The 25,488-nt window shown below is 38.1% G+C and overlaps 2 protein-coding genes across 3 annotated transcripts in view; one reads left to right on the top strand and one right to left on the bottom strand.

Annotated features, from left to right (window-relative positions):
* The window catches only part of TMEM192 (transmembrane protein 192), a 147,402-nt gene that overhangs the window by 115,475 nt on the left and 6,439 nt on the right, over positions 1-25,488 (bottom strand). Inside the window, exons 4-6 of one of the 2 annotated variants that reach the window (XR_010068408.1) lie at positions 23,717-23,851; positions 19,666-19,768; positions 17,945-19,463 (exon numbers count right to left, since the gene is read on the bottom strand). Coding sequence is in view for 1 of the 2 variants with exons in the window: in XM_063310112.1 (XP_063166182.1) it covers positions 19,340-19,463; positions 19,666-19,768; positions 23,717-23,851 (362 nt within the window). In the remaining variant the exon portion in view is untranslated. Of the gene's footprint in view, positions 1-17,808; positions 19,464-19,665; positions 19,769-23,716; positions 23,852-25,488 lie in introns of those variants that run through there. The other variant, XM_063310112.1, reaches the window with a different exon arrangement.
* APELA (apelin receptor early endogenous ligand) lies at positions 54-11,463 on the top strand. Its single transcript, XM_063310115.1, has 3 exons — positions 54-431; positions 3,846-3,935; positions 10,239-11,463. The coding sequence occupies exons 1-2, from the start codon at positions 356-358 to the stop codon at positions 3,932-3,934; spliced, it is 165 nt and encodes a 54-aa protein (XP_063166185.1). The 5' UTR covers positions 54-355; the 3' UTR covers position 3,935; positions 10,239-11,463.

The raw sequence follows: 25,488 nt of genomic DNA, 5'->3' as shown, positions 1-25,488 counted from the left end.
CTTCAGCTCCACACGGGCTTTCCTTCCTGTTGTTTGCTTAGGGAATCGAAGGGGGAGTGATAAAAGGAAGAAGGGAGCGCAAGGCAGGGCAGGGCAGGGCAGGGCAGAGCCGCGGGAGACCCAGAGGGAGGCACTGACCACACCGTGCTGAACCAGTAGCCTTGTCTCCCGCGGTCATTAACCTTGCTGGGAAAGGCAGGGGCAGCTCCGTGGCAAGGCTTGTCATTTAGAGAATGTGAGCCGCGCCAGAGACAGCTGCAGACACGTTTCCGGCAAGCTGCTCCTTCGCTGCGAAGTGGGATAAAAGAGCGGTCCCCGTGCGTGCGTGCGTCCGGCCGCCCGCCTGCCTGCCGACATGAGATTCCTGCAGCTCATTTTGAGCTGGGTTTTGCTGCTGGCGGGGCTGCTCCTGGTCAACGGACAGAGGCCAGGTAAGACTTGGGATTTCCTGCCTGCTTCTTCCCGGTCAACGGGAGAATAGACTGAGGCAGGAATCGGTGCGCCTTCTGCATGGCGCGGGCTCGGGTAGAGCGCCTACTGTCAATCTCTGTTTTTTCTGCTCATTGGAAGATGGTAAACTAAGAAATCATCACCAGCATATCAGCCACCTCGGTGCGTCTACCTGCGTGGTGGGGCTTAAGTATGAAAGGCTGGATTTGCCTAGACTGGTTAATTTTGTGTCTTTCTCAAAATAAACTCATACTAGAAGTACAGATGGTCGATCTTAGACCCTCTGCTCATCTTTAAGCACGGTTCCTATCCTACTAAATTGGAGCTTCTAAGAAATACCTTCGGTATGCTAATGTAAATATACGTAAGTGATTTTATGCCCAGAACCCTTGAGAGAATGGGTTACATTTAATTGTCTATTTTTTTAAAGGGCTGTGACTGCTGCAATCTTTACCTGAAGTTCCTAATGCCTTGCAATCTTCCTAGTATTGATTAGAAATTAATTGTATTCTTCAGATAATATCTGCCAGGACTGCTGTTTTATTGCTTCCTATGATGGCTTAACTCTATTAGGCTGGCCTATATCAATGAGAGGTGGCATAATTTGACCCTTGCATTTTATTTTATTTTGCTTATTCAAATTCACTAACACTCTCCCAGATTCCTATTGCTCTATTCTCAGCAAAGAAATAAGGAAACAGCAAAGGGAACATGGTTCAGATGTATGGATTGTCTGACTGAATAAGCTAGCTGTTTAGCCTTCAGCTGACTTTCCAACTGTATAACAGTCCAATCCTCAGTTGACTTTTCAGAAGGGAGTTTGACAATCCAACAACACTGACTCTGGTGTGGTCTCATGAACTCTAGAACACAGAGCTTGAAGTGGCATCCTGGAAGCAGGAGGGAGGCATGGGCACTCCCTTAATGCCAGCTGGTGACAGCATACATTTCCAGTCTGCTTTGGCTGAAGGACAGAGGAAAGCAGCAACAAGGCTGGAACTGAGGGTTGGGGGAGGAATATTTAGCTATCATTCCCACCTCCTATTTCATGCTAAGAACATACCATTGCAGGTAAACAGATTTTTTTTCCTACAGAAAAAGCAGAGACGTGCATGCATATTCTTCTTTTAAGGTAGTTTCCCATGGATGGGAATACTGATGTGAGAATAGACCTGTGGTCTACAAAAGGTTAGGCAATAGTAAATGTAGAAGATTTTGGGATTCTGCAAAACTCTTCCATGTTTTTCAAAAGACAAGATTCTTAAGTCATCTGGCAGTCTGATCCTACAAAACAGTTCTCTTAATGGGGAAGAAGAGAGAAAAGGGCTACTTAGACCATTCTAATGTGTGCACATTATTTTATAGTGATTTTATAATTTTGTGATAATATTTTTAATAATCATTTTATTTTTTATGATTGTTCTTATTTATTCATTGTTGTATGGTGCCCAGAGTCACCTTGTCTGAGATGGGTGGCCATATAAATGTGAACAAATAAATAAATGAATAAATATCGATAGAGATAGAGATACTGATACAGATACACAGTATATCATAGCACCTGTAACTGTTCAGAGGGTTGATGGGCCAAGAATGATAATGGTGGCTCTGTTGCTGCCTCTTACAAGGACATAGGCAGGGTGTCCTCAGGATGGGGTCAAAAAAAAAGGCAAGATGGCAGGACAAGTGCAATAGAAGACAAAGGCAAGTGCAATAGAAGCTCTCCCTATTTTTTATGTGCATCACATACCCTGCAGACATCTGGATACAAGACAAACATACAGGGCATGTGGCAGGACCAGGACAGCAACATGGTTTGGATCCGTGTTCTACAGGATGCTGGGCCAAATTGCCACCCCATTTGGGCAGTCCAGCTAGCATTTGAAGAATGCTTGGTTATGATATGACACAATTACTCTTGGCTAGTTTCAGGCCTAGAAAAATATCAGAAAGTTCAAACAATTGTTCATGCATCTTTACATCCCTGTAAGTCTGTCCAATGGCTTTGGAAATACAATTACATTTGGATTTGAGCTTTCCTTTGAATAACATGGCACAGCAGGCAGCAGCAACTTATTGGCTTTGGCTATTTAAAAAAAGCTAAGCAAGTCAGACATGGTTAGTCCTTGGAAGGAAGACCACCAGGAGATTCCAGGGTGTAGGCTATTCTACCAAAAAACAAAAAAAACCCAATGGCAAATCATTTCCATATTGCTGCCAAGAAAAAACATAAAGGGTGTAGTCACAAGGAGTAAAGTTCAACTTACTTTATTTAATTAGTTATTTAAATAAAGAACATAAAGAAGCATTTTAATTACACAATTCTATTGAGAGAAGGGAAAGCAACAGTTTATGAGCACCCAGGCAAAAGTGAGCATGTTTCTGTCTTCAAACCAAGATTTTTACGTACTATACTGGTCTTTGAAATGAATTTCGCTTTCCACTTTCAGTGGCTCTTGCTACACCAGCATTTCTTAGTCATTCTTCCTAAATGTTCAGATATGCTTTGCATGTGTTACAAAAACCCCTCTGAGGCAGACTATTATTATGTGAGGCTGAGGCAGAAAGAATGAGCAACTGTCTGCTCAGTGCTTTTCCAACTGCATTGAGATGAGAAGCTGTTCATGCCTTAGGATATAATCCCAGCATTTCCCATTCTGGACCTTTCCAACATAGATTAGATTACATCTCCTGTCATCCAAAGACAAAATACTGGCTGCAAGTAATGGGAGTTTCAGTCTAACACTCTCAGAAGGGATCAAAGTGGGGAAAGGTTAAAGTTTTAAAAACTAAGCCAAACCAATTAGCAGGCTTAAACCATTTATATTTTCAAAAAATATTTGAACTTATTTTATACAGTCCTTTTTATCCATGCAGTAAAACCAAAGAACACAATCCAGCCATACATGCTTTCTCTAAAGCTAATCCATTACATTATACTGGCTGTTTACTCTTTAAAGTTTTAGTTACACATCATGTACAAATTATATGAGAGTAAGCCTCAGTGAACACCATGGGACATACTTTGGCGTATCCAGGCATTGATTACACAATAAGGCTGCTTGCAGTTGGCTGGCTCATACTTTTGAACAGCTGATGGGCCTATAGGTTATACTAATTTAACCAATGGTTTTATTATGTGCAAGTATTTCTAAAACACACACACATACACACACACACACTTTTGAAAGGGGAGGTTTTGCTAGAGGTACCCTATTATCTTAATAGGAAACTTGTCTGATAGACCTGGACTTGGAGCAAGATGGAGCAAGCAGACAAATCGTATGCTTCTTCTAAAATACTTCTGATAGCAAGCTGAAGTCACAGTTGCTTATTTTATATTAATGCTGATATCATAATCCTGACATCTCAATCTTCTCTTTCCTGTCTTCCAGCTAACTTGGCCAACAGAAGAAAACTGCACAGACATCACTGTTCCCACAGGAGATGCATGCCCCTTCATTCCAGAGTGCCCTTCCCTTGAGGTATCAGACATTTTCCAGATCTGGGACTAAATTTAGGCAAGGATCAATCAAAACATGCATTTGGTAATAAAGCCAGGCGCCGGTAGGGTACAGCCATCAAAGGCTGCTCCTGTCATGTTGCCGCTCAGAAAGACTGTGTGGCCAGCTGGATGTTCCTCTTTGCAAATGACCTTTCCATTTTCAAACATTTGTGTGTAGGGAGGTGGGGGCAGGAGAGATTTGATTGACCCCAAACCACAAACAATTTCCTTTGGGCTGCTTTCTTTGTGTTTTTATTTGCTCTGAAAATAGAGTAAGGGAGAGGGAGTACTGGGGGTAGGGTGGGGATGGGAGTGAACTAAAGGGAGAAACAGAACAATAAAAGTACTTGTTTTATGTGAAGCCCTGGGCATGGTTCCAAAAGAGTGAGTAGCACTGGGCTCTCTGTCAATTATTTCACTCTCTGAAGCTGTACAGAGAAAAAGGCTCCTTCAAAACCCTGCTGTCCTGCTGAAGCTTTCCACTTTCCAAAGGCCAATATTTCCTCTTCTAACGAAACTGCAACTATCTCATTGCTGTCGATGCTGAAGTACAAATCTCTCAGATATTGAGTCATGCAAGGTTTCTAAATAATAGAATTGGTTTACTTGGATATTGGTCAAATGTACAAATGTTTGATTCTGGTCCACTTATAGCAGTGTTCATGTGTAGCCATGTGCAGATCAAATGCTAGCTTGAGAGGACTGTCATTGAAAAGGACAGAGTTGTCCTGTGCTTTAACTTCGGGCCATACAAATATAACAGTCAATATTTCTAGCTATGTAGTACAGGCAACCCAAGCAGTCTGTAAGGTCAACCTTATCAAATAATGTTTCTAAACGGATTCTAAACAAAAAATCATAAGCAGAAGGAAATTGCTTTGCCTGTTTGGTCAGGGAATTACATTTGGAATCTGCTGTTATCTATTCTGTTTAGTTTCTATTCTAACCTGTTCCTCCAGTTTTTTTTTCAAAAAAGTAAATTTTGGGATGAAAAGATTTATTTGAAATCTTCTCTTAAATCACTTAGGAGTGTTTTGTCCTGGAATGCACCAGTGCAAAGAAGCTAAGTGGTAAACCTTATTCACTAATATTGTACTAGTTGTTGAATGGCAATTTAGCACATATGTGTGTTATTTAACAAATCAGGCAAAACAATATTGATAGAGCTTCTTTCAATCCACTTCCTAGGGTTGTTCCCCACCCCCTCAATTGTATCTAAGCATCTTAACACATGGACAACATTAATGGAAATACTGTTATGGCAAATGCTTCATCTAATTAATTCCCTTGTGCTAGATTGCTATATAGCAGCAGAATATATCAAAAATAAAGTGACATTAATCTTTTTTTTTTTTTTTGGCTAGGAATCTCTGCTCTATAGATGTTGCTAACCTGCAACTCCAGACACTATGATTAATTGTGAGGAATGCTGGAATTCAGGAACTCTGGATCATTACAGATTGTAATTCCAGAACAGCCAAACTTTGCTGACACTACATCTATTCAATGTTTCAATTTCATGACGATGTCAGTGACACTAACAGATCTGGATATTGTTTCAGAGAAATGGCTAGGAATTTAGCAAAGTGGTAGTTAAATTTAGCACCTAATATTTAAAAAAAAAATCCCCAAAAGAGATGCACATTTAATTTAGGTGTCAACTCTTTTACATTCTTAATTTTCTAAACAATGGAAGAATTAAAATGTCCTTCTGGAACAGTTCCAGTTAGGCTAGTTTATGAAGTAAAAGCAGAGTAAAGAAGACCTGGACACAAAAGTGGCCTGTGACAGAAGCTCATGAGGCATTCTGTTCAAAGAGGTCACTGGCAAGCTGTTGCCATGAGGACCTGGGAGCACTTTAAATTTTAGATTGCATTCCAGCAAAGTATAAGGCTTAAGTAGTACTCATGAACCCAGCTGGAGTCCTGCAGCTTAAATAATGGAAGCAGTTCCACATTCTGTGACAGCATATAAATGCAAACAGTCCAGAAGGATAGAATTAGGACATACTAGAGCAAGGATCAAAAGAATGCTAAGCTCTTTTCTCAAGGAAGCATCCCATTTACAGATGAATAAAACATGGGGTCAGACACTTTGCATCTGGCAACTTCTTTTTTTATATGTAGGTAACTACATAGTCTTTGATAGTCTAGCTATAATAAATAATTTTTTTAAAAATGACAGGAGTTGTAATCCCTGTCACTTCTCCTAAAGGCTCTTTAGAACTAGAAAGACCCACCTCTGAGTAGTTTTAAGTGGTTTTAAGTTATCTTTAAAGGAATGTGTTTGCTTTTTGTAGGCACTTGAATCCAACACTGAATGTCAGCTAGGGCCACCACTCCTATGAATCCTGTCTGTCACAAGATTGGGAGAAAATGGCATAGCAGAAACCTTTGCTATGGCACCTCCTGAATACTTCTGACTTCACAAGGCAGTCATTCTGGTTTGTTTGTTGTTTGTTTGCACTGCAGCTTTAGTGAATCACTTTAGAAGGTATAAGAGGTTTCATCTCTGCCTTAGAGGGGAATGAGATTCTAGATCTTGGCTGTAAAAATCCAGAGACTAATAAATGGCAGCAAAATGATACAGAGAACTTTAACTCCTGGGTGTCATCTAGCAATTGTCTGGATTATTTCAGCCCAGATCTGGTAATGCAACCTGCTTCTCACCTCATATTGGTCCAGAAGTAAGCAATCTGGGGCACTGTAGAAGTTGCTGAACTACAATTTCTAGCAGCCCCAGGCAAAGTTCTCCATGATGAGAAAAGCTGGGAACTGGTTCCTAATCCTGACTAAGTCCATGGTTAGTTCAACTACAGTTCATTGGAAAAATCACAGTTGACTGAACTCATAAAACATGCTAAACCATCAGTGTTTCATTAGGCCCTACCCAAGCAAATCAGATAATTGCTTTATCTTTTGTACACTCTACTAACTTATACAATATACTATACGTGTTTAGATTAAGGCAGGCAATGGATATTTCTTGTATCCCAAAGCAAACCCCATGGGAGTTTTCTACCCAAGAAAGTAAATTATAGAAACCTCATTAAACAAAAATTGAGTTTTCTCATATGTAAATACTTGTTCATGTCCTGTAACAGGAATAACAAGTATATTTCAAAGCTGCCTCAGCAATGTCCATTACATTTTCCATGATCCAGTTCAGTTAGACCATTAGAGTTTTAAATGATAAGAGATCAAACAAAACAATTAGGGCTGATACTTATCCTGCGGTTCAATTCAACTGATGGCAGATGGTGGTGTCAGCAGAAGAATATCTAGTCAGAGGAATCAGATTGGTTCACTCACCATATAAAATGTTGTCACATTGTGGAATTTAGAGGGAAGGAGAAGACTTGAGCCATTCCTGAAACAGTGATTCAATCATCTATTTCCTGCACATCCAGCACTTCCTGGAGACAAGTCTTTAATGTGCCTTGAAATATAATGCATGTGCATTACTGTTGCAGACCTGGGTGATAAAATATGCACTTAGGTGGATTTTTCCTCCCCTACCTACCCACTTATAGAATAGCTATTTGTAAAACTAAAAGCTATTTTGTAGCTAGTTCCATTTATGGGGCTGCTTGCTTGTGTCAAGAGGCAGGGAGCAGAAGCACACGCTCTTAACTATTGCTTTGTGTATGCTGCATCAAGTGAAGGAAGGATATAATAGAGTCAGTATTCCCAATGTATTTCTAAAGTTTCTATGTTGTAAACCAGTGAAAGACAACCTGAGACTCTAGGGCTAGTTATGGCCTGACCCCTGTTTTGGTAGCCCCTGGATTCTCTCTTATTGAAATTGCCAAAATGTAGCTAAGCCACACACAGCAAGGGGGTGAGCTGCATTTGGAATCACTTCTAAGAATACTACTAGCATTTACAAAATCTGTTTATATGGTTCAGAACTGGCCGGTGGGGTGTCACTGTTGTTTCTTAATGCTGCTACAGCGAACTTTCCCAGTTCCCTCCAAATGTGTGGAAACTGTAGCACTCATACTGGCTGGGTTGTAGCTGAGCATAATGGTTAGGAATCAAGTGGGCAGGGAAGCCAAACAAAAGTAGCATATGTCTGAGGTTGGTTATTAAGAAAATTAATGTGTATTTATAGATAATATCCCATTTCCAATGACAACTCATGTAGCTCTGGGCTATACTTCTGATTAACAACTTAGAAATAAAAGGGATGTAAGGGGAGTTTGAGGGGCAGAGAGATGTTACATGTCTATATGAAAGCTATTGAGACTGAATCTAATTTAGACTAGTTTAATAATAAGGAACACCTTTTTAGTGTACTTTGATCATTCTCTGTCTGAGGAAAAATATTTTAAGATTTAATGAAGGAAAAAAAAACCCAGCTGAGCTCTGCTGTATTCGTTATTGCACTGGCCTAATTTTAAGAATTTAGAAGATATTTTTCTGCTAGACATTTTTACTACAGCAGAAAATTCATAACATGTCTCAAAAATCCTGGTCTGTACTCTAATGTAAATAGATTCCCTTCAGTTCCTTAAGAAGGAACTGAAAACCAATAAATTATATTTGTACTGCGTACCTGCCATCCTATATGTTCTCTTTATGCCTATAATAATCAAGCCCCTGCTCACAAGATGCATATAATGTTAAATGCTCATTGGGCAGGAAGATCATCACAGTTCCACTGATTCCACCGAACCATCTTTGTGGTGCTTTTTCCATGAAGTTCATTGAATTATAATTATATAATATCACATTATTTTATGTTTTCTTTTGTATAGGGCCAAGAGTCTCATCGGATTGAAGTTGTCAATAATCTTTTTTTAAAAATATTTCACATAATGAAAATAGTGACATAATCCAGAAAGATTATGGTGTAAGTGCATCTGAAACAGGATTCAGCAGGCACAGAAAATACACATGCACCATTCATGTCTTCAGATCCCCTGATCCTCTAGCTGACTGCAATGGGCTATCTAGCCTGACAGAAAAGGGGAGAGAGAGGGGATATGTGCATTTAAAAAGAATACATTCTCTGTTTCATGTTGGGTTTTAAAATGGGTTCTGAATTTCAGATGGCTGAAATTTATTTGAGGTGCAACACGGTACTCTAATCATTTTCTCAGTTTGCCCAGTTCTTTTATTAAATCATGGAATTCCCAATTGAGTATTAAGTTTTATGTAATAATGTATAGACATTTTAGCTGACCATATATAAAAATGACATTTCCTGCAAAGATAAATTTGCAGTATGAGTTTTTACAGACAGGAAATGAAGGCAGAGCAGAAGTGACAAGATGTTAGATTGACTGAAGGCTCCAAATGCATCTTTTTTCCCTGACAAACAAGCAAAGTCTTTTGGACGTGTTGCAATTTACATGTTTGTTCAGTATTATCCTTCCAAGGTTCTCACTTGAGCACAGCTAGACTTGTAGGCTCCTTTGAGCATCCACAAGAAAAAAATTCTGTTTGAGTAAAGTACCAATTTAACTGGTGGCTAAACATACGGAGGCAAATGTATCCTGTTTACTCAGGTTTAATCACTTGGTCCAAGGAAACAGGTGGACCACTACATTTCCACAGAAATCAGCTCTCCAGATGACAGTAAAATGGAGTGACTGCTTTTTTTTTCTTTAGTTAGCTATTTTCTTAATGCTGCATAATGCAGAGTTGTGCAAAAAAAAACACCTTAAATTGATGAGAACACCTGGGGTAATATCTAATCTCACATCTTTTTCAAGCACAATACTTTTCCAAAGTGTCCCCAAGCATCTCCTGAGCAGATTTGGTAGAGCACATAGGTATTTAATGTTGAATCTGTTCTACAAGCAATAGAACGTGTTTTTCCCCTATGACCAGAAGTAAATCAATTTAAGATTTTGTAAGAAATTGAATTGCTCCCAATACTAGTTCTTTCCTGAATTTCATTTAAATGTCAATCACTATGTGTAAAAATTGAACCTGCAACAGGATTTTGTAGTGCAGCATCTCAAAATCTTAATGATGCATTTGTTCATGGTGTTTTTTAGGTCTGCTATTGTCTACGAAACTCCTATATTTTTATTGATTCATCACCACTACATTACTAAGCTTCTTTTTCAGGGAGATGGAAGAATTGCCCCCTATAAATTTACAAAAAAATGTTATTTCCCTGAAGATGGAGTATCCCCCTCCTCCTTAGTTATTTATGATCATGATTTGACTACATTGGCAGCCCCAAACATTTATTGTTAAGAACATTTTTATGGACTGGCTCAGGATGACAATTTTAAATCCAGTCTGCTTCTCTCTCCCTTATAATATAGTTTCTTCAAATTTGCTGAGAAAAAGAATTAAGTGCAGAAGCCCAGATGACAACATTTGATAATGGCACAGTTATAATCTACACAGATGTCCCATAAGCCATCATCAGGAAACATACAGAAATTATATGAGAGAACTATTGGAACAAGCTTTACTGGAGTTTGGGGATTCTTTAAGAAGGGAGAAAACAATGATCAACCAAAAGATCTTATACAGAAGTGCTGGAAAATCATCAGTGCAGTATATCCACCATTTTTCTTGACATGTCAACATAACAATCTAGTAGCCAGAAAGCAAACATTGCAGTATTAGACAAATTACGTCCTCAAAAAAGCTTTTGCTGTATTAAGTGTCTCTTAATCATGTATCCTTTAACAACCTATTAAGAATATGCAAGTATGAAATTAGTGTTTGATAAACAATATTTGTTTAAATTAAATTATTTAATCAGTTTCACTATTAGTTGAAGACCAGGATGATCTGTTTTATTCCTGTTGTGGCACAATGTTTCTCAGCCCAGCACTATCCCATTAACTTGGCCTACAGTTTCAGAATTTCCAATCAACATGGCCATAGCATGTCAACAGGGGTGCCAGGTTAGATAATCTGGCTATTTTTTAAAGTTGAAATTCTTAAATACTAACTAAAATTAACAGAAAAACCTTACAGCATGTTTGAACCTTGAGTTCACTTATACAAGTGGAAATGCACTGTGTTGATAAGGCTTTGCATGATCAGGTATTTAACAGATCAGCATTGTAATATATAAGTTTTGCCATAAAGTTGTCCTTCACATTTTGTAGCAATTTTAACACTACAACCAATTTAGATATATGTTGTGATTCAATAATTTCTTAAAGCATGTTTGTAACTGTATATGTTGTAAAAATGTATTTCAAATAGCACTGTCATATTAAATTCTCATGTATCTTTTAACATTTTTGTATTCTGTATATTGAAATCACCCACTTTCACAGAAAAATGAAATCTTTACTTAGTTACTTTAATTTTCATAAGGGATCAATAAAATGGTAATAATCTATCTACCTAAGTAAAATATACATTAAACCATTTTTTAATTTTTTTTAAACCAAAACTATTAATAGAATTTAATCAGATAATGGCACATTGAAGTAATTGTGGCTGTCCAGTTCCAGCAGAATAAGAATTAACTGCTTTTCTTTGGCAAGTACAGCTGAAATTAAAGATCAATGTTTTTAAATGTCAGTGTGCTATGTTGTATTCCTGTTACTCACAATAATATCTCTGCTTGTTTTAAACAGAATTTATCATATAATTAGATTAAGTGAAATAAATGAAATCATTTAAACCAGAAAGAACCAAATTGAGAATTAAGATGTGAAGATATATAATCTTCTGTAGGTCTGTTCAAAAGTGTAAGCAGCTTATTCCCAGATAAATTAGTATGGGATTACATTCAAGCTTTTTTTTAATACTTTCTTTGCCAGATTTCAACAAAAATTATTAAGGCTTCAAATAAGTTAAAGGGATGTATTTTTAAATGAGTGCAAATATTTAAACATCAGTAGAAGGTGTTTAAAATATACAGGTTCTTTCAAAAAGAAATAGGCATGGGAATGAGGGAGCATATACATTACTTTGGGGACCTTTAAGAAAAAATTAGACATCAAATAAATACTTAAATGATATGTGAAATGTCTTCAAGTTGGTTTAAAACCTTTATTGCAACTAAGCTAGTTGCAGATGTTGTCCACAAATGATTTGGTTCTTCCTACAAGACCATTTTTCCGTGCAAGAAATATTTGTATGTAGTTTCATTTTATTTTGTATTACTTTGTCTGATATTTGATATTGGGTCCTAGACACTGCCTTTGCCCTGATAGATTCTGCTGCCCAAGCTGCCTCCCCTCTTTTGGAACGGCCTTCCCCCTCTACCCAAGTGAGGATGGTTCCCATTCTTCTCATGGCCTTCTGGAGGCTTGTAAAAATCTGGCTTTTCCAATTGATTCTGTGTGAAGCCATTGGCACTATGAAAGATTTTATATCATTTGTATTAAATTAATTAATCATTCTGAATTGTATTACCACTGTTTTATCCTACCTTTGAATTCTGTACATCATCTAAAATCTGTCTCCAGATTGGCAGTAAATAGATTGCAGGGAGGGGGGCAGTGGGGAGGAAGGATAGCCTGAATTTTCCTGAGCAAAAGATGGAGTGAACTCACTGAAAACTATCTTCAGGTTCAACAGGAGACTTTAAAGATAAAGTTCAAGACACTTCTACCTTTTTAAAAAAGAAGTATATCTCATCTAGCCTGATTCCATATATAGTGCAGTGACCTTTATAAATCAACTAATGTACAAGTGTTTGAAAAACTGGGGTCAAAGGGACTGTGTACATTGTAGTTTAGTTCCAGCTGCAGTCTGAACAGCCAGATGTGGGAAGGAAAACTTTACCTATTGGAAAAGCCAGTTGATATTTGGTCCCATTTGCATACTAATTAAGGATTTTCCATTGTCTAATATTTACACACTGGGACAGCAGATCAATTTGTAGCCCAGTTCTGTCTCCAGTCACATTGTTATGCATCAGAGACACTTAAACCAGTCAACATAAAAGGACTGACACTGTGGGAAATGGTTATCTCAGGATTAGGCTGTTGATATCTTATCCAACCAGATTGCTTTTGCCTTTAATTACCCATCACAGTGAAAAGAAGTATTGATCCTGGTTCTATAGATGTCTTTTTTCATGAACATTGTATTCATATAGTTTCCGGCTTTGAAAGTTTATGGAAAGTTGATTCAGTAGCATAACTTGAAACAATTCGTAAGGAGTAAAAAGGGAGTAAAAACAATCTAGCAAAGCCATGGAAACATATATATATCAAACCTTATACTTTCAGCTCTTCAACATCTTCTTTTTAAAAAGTGGCCATAAATATCCTTGATAAAGGCTACAGAACTAATAGTATTTTTTATTTTAATTTACTTATTTTCGATAGTAAAAAGAGCCAGTTTGGTGTAGTGGTCAAGGATCCAGGCTGGAAACCAAGAGATTGAGTTTTGCCTCAGGCATGAAAGCCGGCTAGGTGAATTTGGGCCAGTCACTCTCTCATCCCAACTCACCTCACAGAGTTGTTGTTGTAGGGAAAATAGGAGGAGGAAGGAGTATTAGGTTTACTGCCTTGAGTGATTTATAAAAATAATGAGGGCGGGATAAAAAAAAATCTAAAAATAAAAAACACAAGATTGCCACATCTCTTCATGGGAGGAGAGGGGGGCAGGTATCAATATTCAAGTCATGCATTCGATATGGTCTTAAGATGGAATGTGGTAGGACACAGAAAACCTTCTTCAATGTTAAGCAAACCTCAGATGGGTTTTTTGTTGTTTTTTCCTTCTCTTGTCTTCCCCCCCTCCATTTTTGTAACATTTGTCGTATAAAGTAATCTTAGAAGCTTGCCTTTTTGTGTGACATTTTGTGAACTTTTCAAGCAAATAGATTGCTTTAATACATTCTGAAGATTTTCTTATGGCCAACTTGATTACCTTTACTTTCCGTAATGTTTTTCTTATCACCTTTGCTATTTTCTCATTATTTTCCTTAATTATTAAGCCAAACCAGATGAACACTTGAATCATAGAAATATTTCCCCGCAAATTATCCTAGTGCTACTTTTTCTCCATATGATATCAACTCATTTGTGAACTATTTAAGTACTTATGCTACTGAGTTATCAACATAGCAATTCAGCTATGCTTTGTCCTTTCAAACCGTCAGTGGAGGAACAGACAATATTCTATCAATATTATAAAAGCTGCATGTAAGGAATTCTTTAAGTTAAAATGTCTAACCATCATGGATAGAGATGATGTTGATTAGGAATAATTTTATAGTATTTTTTAAAAATAACATTTAAAATAAAATTTACCATGATTTCTTTTTAAAGTTCACCATTATGTTTGTTTCCCATTTTTCCATTTTCATTCACCAAATATTGAAAATTCATGGAATCACAAGTTACTGGTGGAGAAGGCTATCAGAGAAGGAAGGCTAGTCTGCTTCATCGTCCAGCTTGTAGAACTGGTAGTTCATAGGGTATGTGTGATTACTCCAGAAACTGAATAGTTGTTTGGGCTGTATCGAATTTCATGTATTCACGTGTGGATACATTTCTATACATAAAACTGCCTGTATAGAACTTAATATGCACTCTCCTTGCTGAATTGTGACTGCAAGGGAAGGGAAGGACTCCCAACCCTAGAAGTGAGATGTCCGTAGGATGGAGAATGTCAATTTGTGCAGCATCAGATGGAGGTTATATCTCAAAAATCAAATAACTCCTGCTGTAGGCCTCTTACTAATGCACACAACTCATGCATCCAGTACATGCTTTGGTGAGAGTCATGGCAAGTAACAGTATGTACTTGAACTTAACTGATCACTAAAAAGCTGAGGATCTTGGGTGGGAGACCACCAGAACAGCCTACGGCTTATGACGAGATTGGGAAAATAGAAAACATCCCAGAAAGCAGTAGCAAACTGCTTCCATATTGTTGTCAAAAGAAATGCACAGATGCATCAATGTGGTTAGCAGGAATCAAGCCTGTCTTTACCATTTATTAAGAGAGCAGTAGGAGACAAGATGGCTAAATACTATCACTGACATCATGAGTGTGAGTTTAGAACTCAAAGCAGCAGTTACAACAGACAGTCCTGGGGAACTGGCCCAATAGGTTATGAAGAATCGGAAACAACTGAATTACTGAAGATATGGTAAGAAACAATATAATAAGCAGCACAGGAAGAAATTATTTCTGATTCAAATAATTTATCGCTTTCTAACGAACAGGAAATTGGGATATGTTTGTTTGGTTTTTTTGATAATGCCAGCTTCCTAACACAGATTTTCCCAAATGCCAGGCATGTGAACATGACCACCACTTAATTCATCTGTGGAACATACTAATGTAAGATGAGAACAAGGTAGGGGAAGCATGCAGGTAGTCCTCACTTAACGACCCTAATTGGGACCAGAATTTCCATTGCTAGGTGAAGCAGACATCATGTGACTGTGTTGCTTAGCTACGGCAGTTCTGGTAGTCCCAGTTGCGGTCTTTAGGACAGGATCTCATGCTTCTCCTGCCCTGCACGAAGTGCTGGCTCTGTCCCGCTGCCTCCTCCCCAGCTGGGCCTGGTGAGTCCCTTTGACAGATGAGGCTCTGCCCCCCCCCCAAGCTCTCCTCTGCTTGCACAGCTCCAATAACCAACACCTTACCCAGGGAGCCACTGCCACCCTGCCCCCTCTGCTGGCTCCATCTTGCTGCCTTCTCCCCGGCTGGGTCCAGAGAGCTCCCTTCGGCAGACAAGGCTCCTCCACCCTGCCATGCTTGCCATGTGCATCCCAGGGCTGCATCCTCACCCAGCACCCAGATCCTAGGCCAGCAGCAGGAGGAAGATAGTGAAGGTCAGCTGGGGGGGGTGGGGGGTGTCAGGGGTAGGTGGTGATGGAGTGCAGGGTGGCCAAAAGGGCAGAGATGGGGGGAGATAGGCAGGAGGAGGTAAAGTGCACCATGCAGTCATTAATGTGGGCTGGTTGCCAAGCGGCCAAATGTTGGTCATGTGACTGTAGGGGCGCTGCAATGGCTGTAACTTCAAGGACCAGTCGTAACTACCATTCTTTCAGCACTGTTGTAACTCCGAACAGTTGCTGAATGTTCATTAAACAAGGACTAGCTGTACAGAGTTTGGCTTCTGGAATTATTTTCAACCCCATAGGTGATTCTATATTTTATTTATGTAAAAAAATCATAGGCTGCATCTGTTTCTACTCTCCCTTTGTGCTACATCTCTGAGTTTGTGCATATATACATATGTACTGGAAAGCACAGGGCCCCTACATATAGTCTGCACCGAGTTACGTGATCAGAAGGAAGGGCAGGTTAAAATGGAGGACTTGGTAACACTCTGATCCATTTCCCAACTGGGATGAATTGGGGATACCTTTTCTTTGCATACCCAAGCTGCTTCAGCCCCATTTTAAAATCAGGTATTTTTATTATTTACCAGTTTCTCCCCTCCTTGGTTCAGTTTTTGGAGTGTTATTCTGCTGATGGATGGACAGATCAGCAGATCCTGACCTTCTTTACATAATTTCTTTCCATTAATGGTGGCACTCTCTACCCAGTGGCAGGTTCTTGTAGTTAGAAGCAGTAACTGCCATGTGATACTTCCCAAGCCCAAGAAAAAACATAGCTTCTTTACAAAGTAGCCATGGAGCAAAGAGGATGCCCATATTGGATCTGAATACTGCATACTGAATACTGTACTTTCCAATATTCTATTGGATTGGAAAGAATATAAAGGCACACTTAAGTTTTTAAAAATGAGACTTCTTGTATGGCTTGAGCATTTTTATTTTATTACAGCAGCATTCCTCTCCCTGGCAGTCTGGTAATTCTGGGAGATTATAGTTCAGTACATCTCTAGGGACTCTGTTTGAAGCAGGCAGTCTTTCAAACAAATTTAAAGGTATTTTGTAATGCACTTAAGGCCTTATCCATAAGTGAAATTTACTAGGTGCCCTTGAGCCAGTAAAGATACATGTTCCTTGATAAAATATGAACTTGAGGTGGAGGAGGCAATTCAAGTGTAACACAAGGATCACTTGAAACAGGGAGGGTGATTAAAAGTATTCAGTCAATTCATAGATCTGGCACAAATTAGCAAACCTTCCAAATTATGAAGGAAATTAAATGGGGAAACGTATGTATTATACAGTATCTTGACTCAAGAATGGATACTATCAAAATGAAATAATTATAGCTGCACTGGAAGGATGAAAGCCTTACAGTTGACACACAGAAACAAAACAGAGGGTTGGAGTCCTTGGTGCTCTCTGAGCCTTGTTGTTTTCTTGCAGACGTTTCATTGCCACTGAAGATGTTGCCTAGTCTGGCAATGAAACGTCTGCAAGAAAACAAGGCCCAGAGAACACCAAGGACTCCACAGTTCAACCCTGAGCTACAAATATTTGCTTCGAAAATAGAGGTTGCAATCTTTGGCATTTACCTGATGCTCTACAACTTCCCACAGCATTAGCATGCTGGGCTAACAACAACAGATGAAAAGTATTGTAGTGCAGCTGGAATGCCACAGGTTGTCTACTATACTCTAAACCAGTGTTTTTCAAACTTGGCAACTTTAAGACATGTGGGGAATGGCTGGGGAATTCTGGGAATTGAAGTCCACACAGCTTAAAGTTGCCAAGTTTGAAAAACACTGTTCTAAACCTTTGAACCCAGTAAGAACTGCAACTGAAAGAGCCATAACAGAAATAATAGCTACTGTTTCTATGCAATTTAACTAATTATGGCTTAAATATTATTCCCCAATACTCCAGACACTGATTTAGAAAAAATCAGTGAATTCATGTTGACATTAATACCAGGCATTTTCCTGCTACCTATCACGTTTGACACCTAGATGAGTTCATAAGTAGGCTACTAGATCTGATAAACACACAATTCTTTGGCCTGCATATGAACACAGGGTTTGAAAAATCTTTAGGTACTGATTGCAATAGATTAATTTGTTGCATTTATTATCTTACCACATTTAGGACAAAATATAGAACACATTACATACAAACTACATTGAAATCTGAGTATCCTTTAAAAGGAAAGCTCATCTTCCATGTAAAATCCTACCTGTGCTTAATACACAGCCTAAAAGACAAGAACGTATTAGTGTTAGAAGCAGTCAGTTGCAATATCATGTTATTTTATACAATATACACACATATATACATCTCAGTGAGCAGGATTGTGTACTTTTGTTCTTCACTAGACAAGGTCACAGAAATATCCAATTTGTTTAAAAATTTGCGTTTCTGTAGAAATACTGTCCAGAGAATAGAAAAAAAAAGTCTTCATTGGCAGCACAGAGGCAGAGCAGGCAACTGTCTGTTTACAACGAAACAGGAAACTAAAAACTTCATAGCCAAGCAGATCCCAGCAACTAATTTTCACTGAGTTCAATAGGATCTCCACGCTTTTATCTATATATTTTGTGAAAGCTGAGATTGCTACAGCTTTTAGGGGGAGTAAAAAGGAATCATTAAGCATAATAGGCCTGACTACGATAAGTTTAAAGGGGGAAGAGGGAAGGATTTCAGTTAAACATCCCATATGCTGGGCTTAAAGAAGTAGCTTTTCAAAATAAAGTAGCAGCTCTTCAGAAGAACAACTTAAAAGCCAGATACTAATGTTTGTTCACATTATAAGCAATACCTCATCATAAACCCTTAGGATACAAAGAGTTACATGCAGCTTGTTAATAGCCACACATTTTAAAAATATATTCAGACACAACTTTCCCTTTCTTGTTCATTTCACTGTAAGATGCTGACTCATCCATAAGCAAGCCAGAAAGGCAACATTGGCCTCAGTTTGATATCCATGATTTTAAAAGGCTTAGTTGATATTTCCTGTATTATGCCCATACAATCCTTCCAGTTTATGTGGAATATCATCAACTTCCTCTTTCAGATGCTCCCCTGCATTCAGGATTCTATTCTGTCATCACCATACTTTACAAATGGAATCTCATTGATTCTGCAGTTTTTTTAGGTGGTTTTCCAGATGATTCTTCACTATTCTCACAGTAACTTTATTCAGCTCTGATAAAGCAGAGATACCAATAGTCCTTAATTTCTTCTAGAGATGTATCTAATGGTTCAACTTATAACAACAAAGATGTAAGGAACACTAACACTTAAATGAGGATGTTTACTTTGTTGTAGCTTTGAAAAGAACTGAATCCTGAATTACGATAAAAATCTTTGGCACTTTGGAGGAACAATCTGCAACTGAAATAGAAAGAGAGATTTTCCCTATCCAGTGCCTGCTTCCTGCACTGCAAAAGTTATAGGAGAGAAAACCACTTAAAAGTATGTGTCCTTTTAAAAAACAAGAAGCTTTTGCAGTAAGCCAGGAGTGGCCCAACTGCTATTCAAACCTGGGCTGGAGTTTTGCAGTACAACTTGCATAAGATGCATTTCCAAGAATAAATCAATACCGAAGACGCTTTTCTTCTGCTCTGCTGTCTTGGCCACCACTAGCTTCTGTTCTGCTCAGATGTTAATGCCAATAGTCTCTTGCTAAGCAGGGCATTGTGCCGCTGAAGGTATTCAATCACATCACCTTGTTTTTCAACTATTTCTTCCAAACTTGAGGTTTCTCTAAAAAGCAAAAAATTCATACCATCATCCTTATTACATGTCTTTTGCTATCTTAGTTATCTGAAAAGGATTGCCTTTCCACCACCCTAACCCTCTAGAAAAATGAATCATGAGTTCAAATCCAGTATCAAACTATCAGGGCTTAAAAAACAGGAGTCAGTGCCAAGGATTTATCCAAGTTTAGCAAGTTTTATACAAGTACCTGAATCCAACTTCTGAGGTAACTTGATTAGGATAAGAATACATCTTCTCTTCTTCTATTATATCAGGTCTTGGCTTTGCTTGATTAAAGTTGCTTACCTTCACTTAGAAAACAAAAAAAGACAAAATGTATATTCTGCTAATATCAGACAATACTCAATTTTAAAAAAAGCTTCATTTATAGAAAAAAATTATCCTGTTTCCTCTACAAAATGGAACTGCTCAAAGCATTTAAGTATAAAAGAGGTAACAAAAAGTAAAAACTGGGTTGGCTTATTATGACAGAATCCAAAGCTGATTGAAATAGGAATTACTGCAATTGTTGCAGCATATAGAGCATAAATATTCTGCTACCAAAGATAAAATCATTGTACAAATTTCACCAAATGTGCCTCTGAAGGCAATTACTTTTTGAAAAAGGAATCATAACAGCTATAGATTCACATGGAAGGAAACAGTTCATCAAAAAGCTTTATCCAAGATGTTTAGGACTCTATCATAACCAACTTGAACTGAATTTAGCAATTCTAGAGCATGCTCCAATACAAGAGAGATAGTAGGTTGATTTTTTTTTCCTGGCTTTACTCTAAAAAACTAAAAAAAACCCAACCTCCATGGGCCAAGAATAGCTGGCTTAAGTCAAAATATGTCATTTTAGGGGCAAGGGGAAAGGAAGAAACTCCACAATTGTGCTGTTATTTTATTATTTATATAATGCAATCACTGGCCCTCTTTTACATGGCATGTTTAACTGGGTTATAGGGAAAGGTTGTTGATATGTCATAGGAACTGGAAAACAGGGATAATTTACCCAGCCAATTAAACTTAAGGGAATTGGATTTAGTCCAAAATATCCTGGGTAGATGGATTAAATTAAGTCTCCTGGATGCCTATAGGGTGTTTGTCTTAACTATCCCTATTCCCAGCACCCGAGAGAGATAATGTCTTGAAAAGCTGCATGAGAACAGGACCCGTTTTGGCATTCCATCACTGTCTGCTTTGGTTTTCATTCTTTCCTCATGGAGTAAAAGGAAGCACTAATTGTTAGGACCTGCATATGCCAAACACAGTGGCATCACAATCTTTCCCCTCCATCAAGAAAATAAAATAAAAATGTGAAGTGGGAACAGTTGGTAAAATCTTCCAGCTTGCCAGTGGGAAAATCAATGAATGAATGAGGCTTATTTGCTGTTGATGTGCAGAAGTCCCTCTTCGCCCAGAGTCCCTCTTTTGGGGGAGATGGGCAGTAATTAAATTTGAATAATAAATAAATAAATAAATAATAAAGAAGTGAGTGAACTGGGTGAGGCAAAGGAATTGCTGGGTAACCTGTCATGTGAACACAGCCATAATATATGATGATCTACCAGGGAATGCAATGAGGAGCAAAAAATTGGAGATGGGAATAAACAGGGAAAGACATGTGACTGTTTCACTCAAGACATTTTTATACTTCATAGCAGGCTAACTTATTCCCTTGTTAGCTCAGATAAAATCTTTGTCAATTGGGTTCTTTCTGTGATGGGATATTTTGCTAGGAAATATGGGAGCATGGTCTGTGCAGCATTCTTCCTCCAAATCACATTAAAGGGCCTTGAGGCTGGACTATTTAATTCCCTTAATTTTTTAAAAAGGAGGGCTTTTTAACATTAAAGATATAGTACATTTCAGTGTTTTGAAGTGATATGAATTAAAGCAGATATGCTGGCTGAGTTGATGGGAAATGTATTCCAATACATGGGGGTGGGGGAAGGAGCTGGCTGGGAGAAACTACATAAAAATATTGTCACTTTCCTCATATACAGTTTTGATTCTGCAAACATGTATTCAGAATAAATGCTTAGATACAGCTAGGTTTTTTTTAGCCAAGGAAGAATTAGAAAATATACTGGAGAAGATTGTTTTTATTTATTGGTCCCACATCAAAACAATGCTTCATTCTCATCCAGTCAATCAACAGCTGTATGTGAATAGAAATACTCTTCCTTCTATAATTGCTTTACTAGGCCACCTGCTATGTAGGAAGTAAGCTGCATGACTGATCAGAGGAGTAACTAAGGCAGGTGTGTCTACAGGCTGTAAAAAGCATTACATGCATTTAGCTCTCAAGTTGTCTTAGAATTCAGGTATCCAAGAGTAGATCAGATTACTTCAAAGCACACATCCCAGACAACTGTCATTTAACAAGTACCTAAAGGTGGGTAATAGAGCAGAATCATAAAAGATGGAGAAGCTAATGATTGTTAATGGAAGTGTAAACAAAGTATTTTATTGTACCATTTCAAAAAAAATATGTTTTTTTCTGAAATACATGATTGTGATTCAGATGGAGACAGGTGATGATTATTAATAACAATGTTCACACCAGTCATGGAAGTGATAAAGGAAAACACTGAAGGCAAGAAAGTAAAAATACTGTGCATTAGAACAATGCATGCTCCACTAGGTTCTATGGCTATGCAGAGATCTGGATACAGGCATGCATGGATGTGCATATAACCGTCTGTTGAATACACCTTAAAGTAGCCGTGACTTCTTCAGCATTGAGCCATTGTCCTCTACAGTTGCAACAGAATACGTTTGCTTTTTAAAGAAGAATAAGATAATGGACTTTTAAGATTCTTTCTCTGAGGCAGGACAACTTTTATATTTTTTGTTCTTCTAGCACCGAGGGAAAAGGTGAATGCTAGATTCATTTCTCAATACAGTAGTGCTTAAAAGTTTGTGAACCCTTTTGAATTTTAAGTATTTCTGCATAAATATGATCTAAATGTTGAAAATCATTTTCCTCAATGAACAAGTATGATGTTTTTTATTCATTTGCTTAATTGGGTTCTCTTTATCTAGTTTTAGGACTTGTGTGGAGAAGAGATCATGTTTTAGGTCATATTATGCAGAAATATTGAAAATTCAAAACAATTCACAAACTTTTAAGCACCACTGCATGTATTTAGCAAGTTCAGTCTTGCTCCCATTACACTTATAAAGATGCCTTAGAAGCTAGCCAAAATCTGTGTTTATGGTGCTACTGTGTCTAAATGAGATAATACACAAATTATCTAGATTCTGAATTTTATTTCCTTAATTGTAAACACTGAGAGGCTCATCATGGGTCAAAGAAGCAGAAAAAGCAGCAAGTCCAATACAAAGCCATAATATGAATTCTCCTATCTCAAAAATGCAGAAGACAACTCCTCTGGCACAGCAGTTTCCAGATTATTCACACACACCTGCTTATTAAATCCTTAAAATGCAGATTCTCCAGCATGGCTTGAAAAATAACAGCATGGTGTCATTTTTGTCCCCTTTGCTGCAATAGTTTAACACTCATTATTTTGCTTTACTGTCAATGCTACATTCTCTGACAGTTTTAGCTTCTTTCATCCTAAGAGACCTGAGAATTTTATTATTTTTTGACCTGTATCCTGTGGCTGAGTTTTTCTAACACTCTCTGAATTGTGCAAATATATCTTGCGCCATGCATTTTGCCTTTTTTCCTTCCTCAGCCACCATGTGCACAGCAAAAAATGAAGAGCCTTGAACTATTTGTGAAGAGATGTAGCTGCTTATCAGTGCCAGGCAAAAAGCCTCTCAAAGCAGCTGCTTTGCCACAAAAGATGGCTCTCACTGCCAAGGGAGGAATTTCTTTATCAACAGCTGCATTTTGTATGCTCTATTTTTGTGCTACACACTGCCCCAAGCCCTTGGGATATGCCAGCATAAAAGTTGAAAGATCTAAGTGTCATGCAAACAATTGTGGCTTGCAGTTCCACCACCACCAAAGTTAAGATATGCTTCAATAATGTCCACATCTTTGTCTTCTTCTGATGCTAACCATTTTTTTTCAAATGCATTCAAATACATACTTTTTCTCAATATCATATACTGTAGGAAAAAACTGGCGGTATGATATCCAACAATATTAATTTTAGGCTGACAGCTTGTAAACTTTTAGCAGCTCCCTTAAGTCAAGCTAATATTCATAATGCTTTAAAAACAAAAAGGGAGTGGGTGGCCTAGTTACCTTAGCAAGGCAAAGCTGCAATTCTCACCTGTGTAGACAACCAGACATATCAATGAACATATCAATTCCACACCCAAGATTCCCAGGATGAAGCAGAGATACATTTTATTGTGATTAGGAAATGAATGTTGCAATGACACTATCAGCAGTAAAGCCGCATTGCCTATTAAAAACAAATAGGACATATTAGAAACAGAAATATGGGTCAGCTTCCCCCACAAAGCCACATTAGTTGAAAGTCAAGGACCTGTGATGGTCACTATGACAGTGAAGGGTAGTCTAGAAATTTCCAAATAGAGCTCAAAATTAACACTTCCACATATATAATGCTGCAGTAACTTTAAACCAGATTGCATCCAACATAACATTGATCAAGAGGCCATTAAAATAAATCCATACATGGTCCACTTTAATGACCCAAAATAGAAACAATAGAAAATGTATTATCTGTCTGCAGAGCAAGAGACAGGGCTAGGGTTTGAATTCAGTTTTCCCCCTCATTATGCCTCCAGAACAATTCAGCCATCACTCATTATCTGTGTAAGGGTTCTGGATGGATCTTTAAAGTAGTGGGCTGGTCTTAATGGAATGATATATGCTATTTATTTTGATTGGATTCCCACCAGTCACACCATCTTTCAGTGGACTTTAGGGGTAATACCACGAACATATAAGACTATTCTTGGTAGAATCAATATAGATTGAGTGCCATCAAGTCAATGTCAACTTTCAGCAACCATAAATGGCTTTTCTCCAGGATGATCTGTCTTCACATTGGCCTTTTAGGTCTTTCAGTGGTGCGATGATTTCAACAATCACTATATTCATTTGCTATCCATGTAATTTTATTGGTAAAATACAAGAGTACATTAGTGCTTGCACAGGGGACCTTTCACCTTTTTTTCACATTATCATTGCCTTCTTTTGTGTAATATGAAATGATGTTTTGTTGTTGTTACCAGCCTCCAACACCTTCTTGTATCAGTTCTATCCAACACAGGTGCCTACTTGTTTTAGTTGGGCTGCTGGGATGATCTTTACACCTTGAGTGACTATACTGGAAAAAAACACTCTTGGTGTACCTCACCATCCCTCCCAGGAACACCCAACCCACAAGGATGAAACAGCATAGGAGGACTTACAAGTAAAACTAATATTAGCATTATAGAAAAATTCTTTTCACAGGGGCGTAGAACAAGCAGTAGCTCTTCCAAGAAAATGCATAATCTGTTTAGTTAGTTAGTTGCAGGCCATCTTGCCAATGTTTTTATCTCTAGAGCTCTATCTAGTGGCCCCATTTCAGTGGTGCACATATAACAAGACAACAGATATTCATCAAACTGCAAACTGTTTGGTTGACTGGTTCAAACTGCTGTTTGCTTGTTACAAAAACTAGGTACTGAAATGCCAGATACTTAATTGGGAGATAAGATAGCTTTTCATTAGAACAAAAGTTGACTTCTTTTCAAAGAGTAGTATATTTCTCTAGTACTGCAAGAGACTCAGTCATTCTACCTCTCTTGCTGGTTAACTTACTTTCCAATATCTAGAAAAAGCTTTCTCATTCTGCCAAGTTAAGCAAGTTTAGAGCTGCTCAGTAACACGTGGTAGCCCTTTAAGGTAGTCCAGAAAAGAAGCACAACCAGGAGCATCAACACAATCTTTATTGTAAGGTTACATTAAACAGAATCTTGCAAGACTGAAAGTATTTCTCCCCTTCTCTCTTTTTAGTCTCTGGAAAACTAGGGAGGGTCCCTTCTAAAATGCTTCCCATGCTTTTCCTCCACCTGAGGACTGAGC

The sequence above is a fragment of the Candoia aspera genome, chromosome 8 (genome assembly GCF_035149785.1).
Source record: "Candoia aspera isolate rCanAsp1 chromosome 8, rCanAsp1.hap2, whole genome shotgun sequence".
NCBI classification, from domain to species: Eukaryota; Metazoa; Chordata; class Lepidosauria; order Squamata; family Boidae; genus Candoia; species Candoia aspera.
Note: the sequence above shows the minus strand (reverse complement) of the source record. Positions and strands in the feature narration are given on the sequence as shown.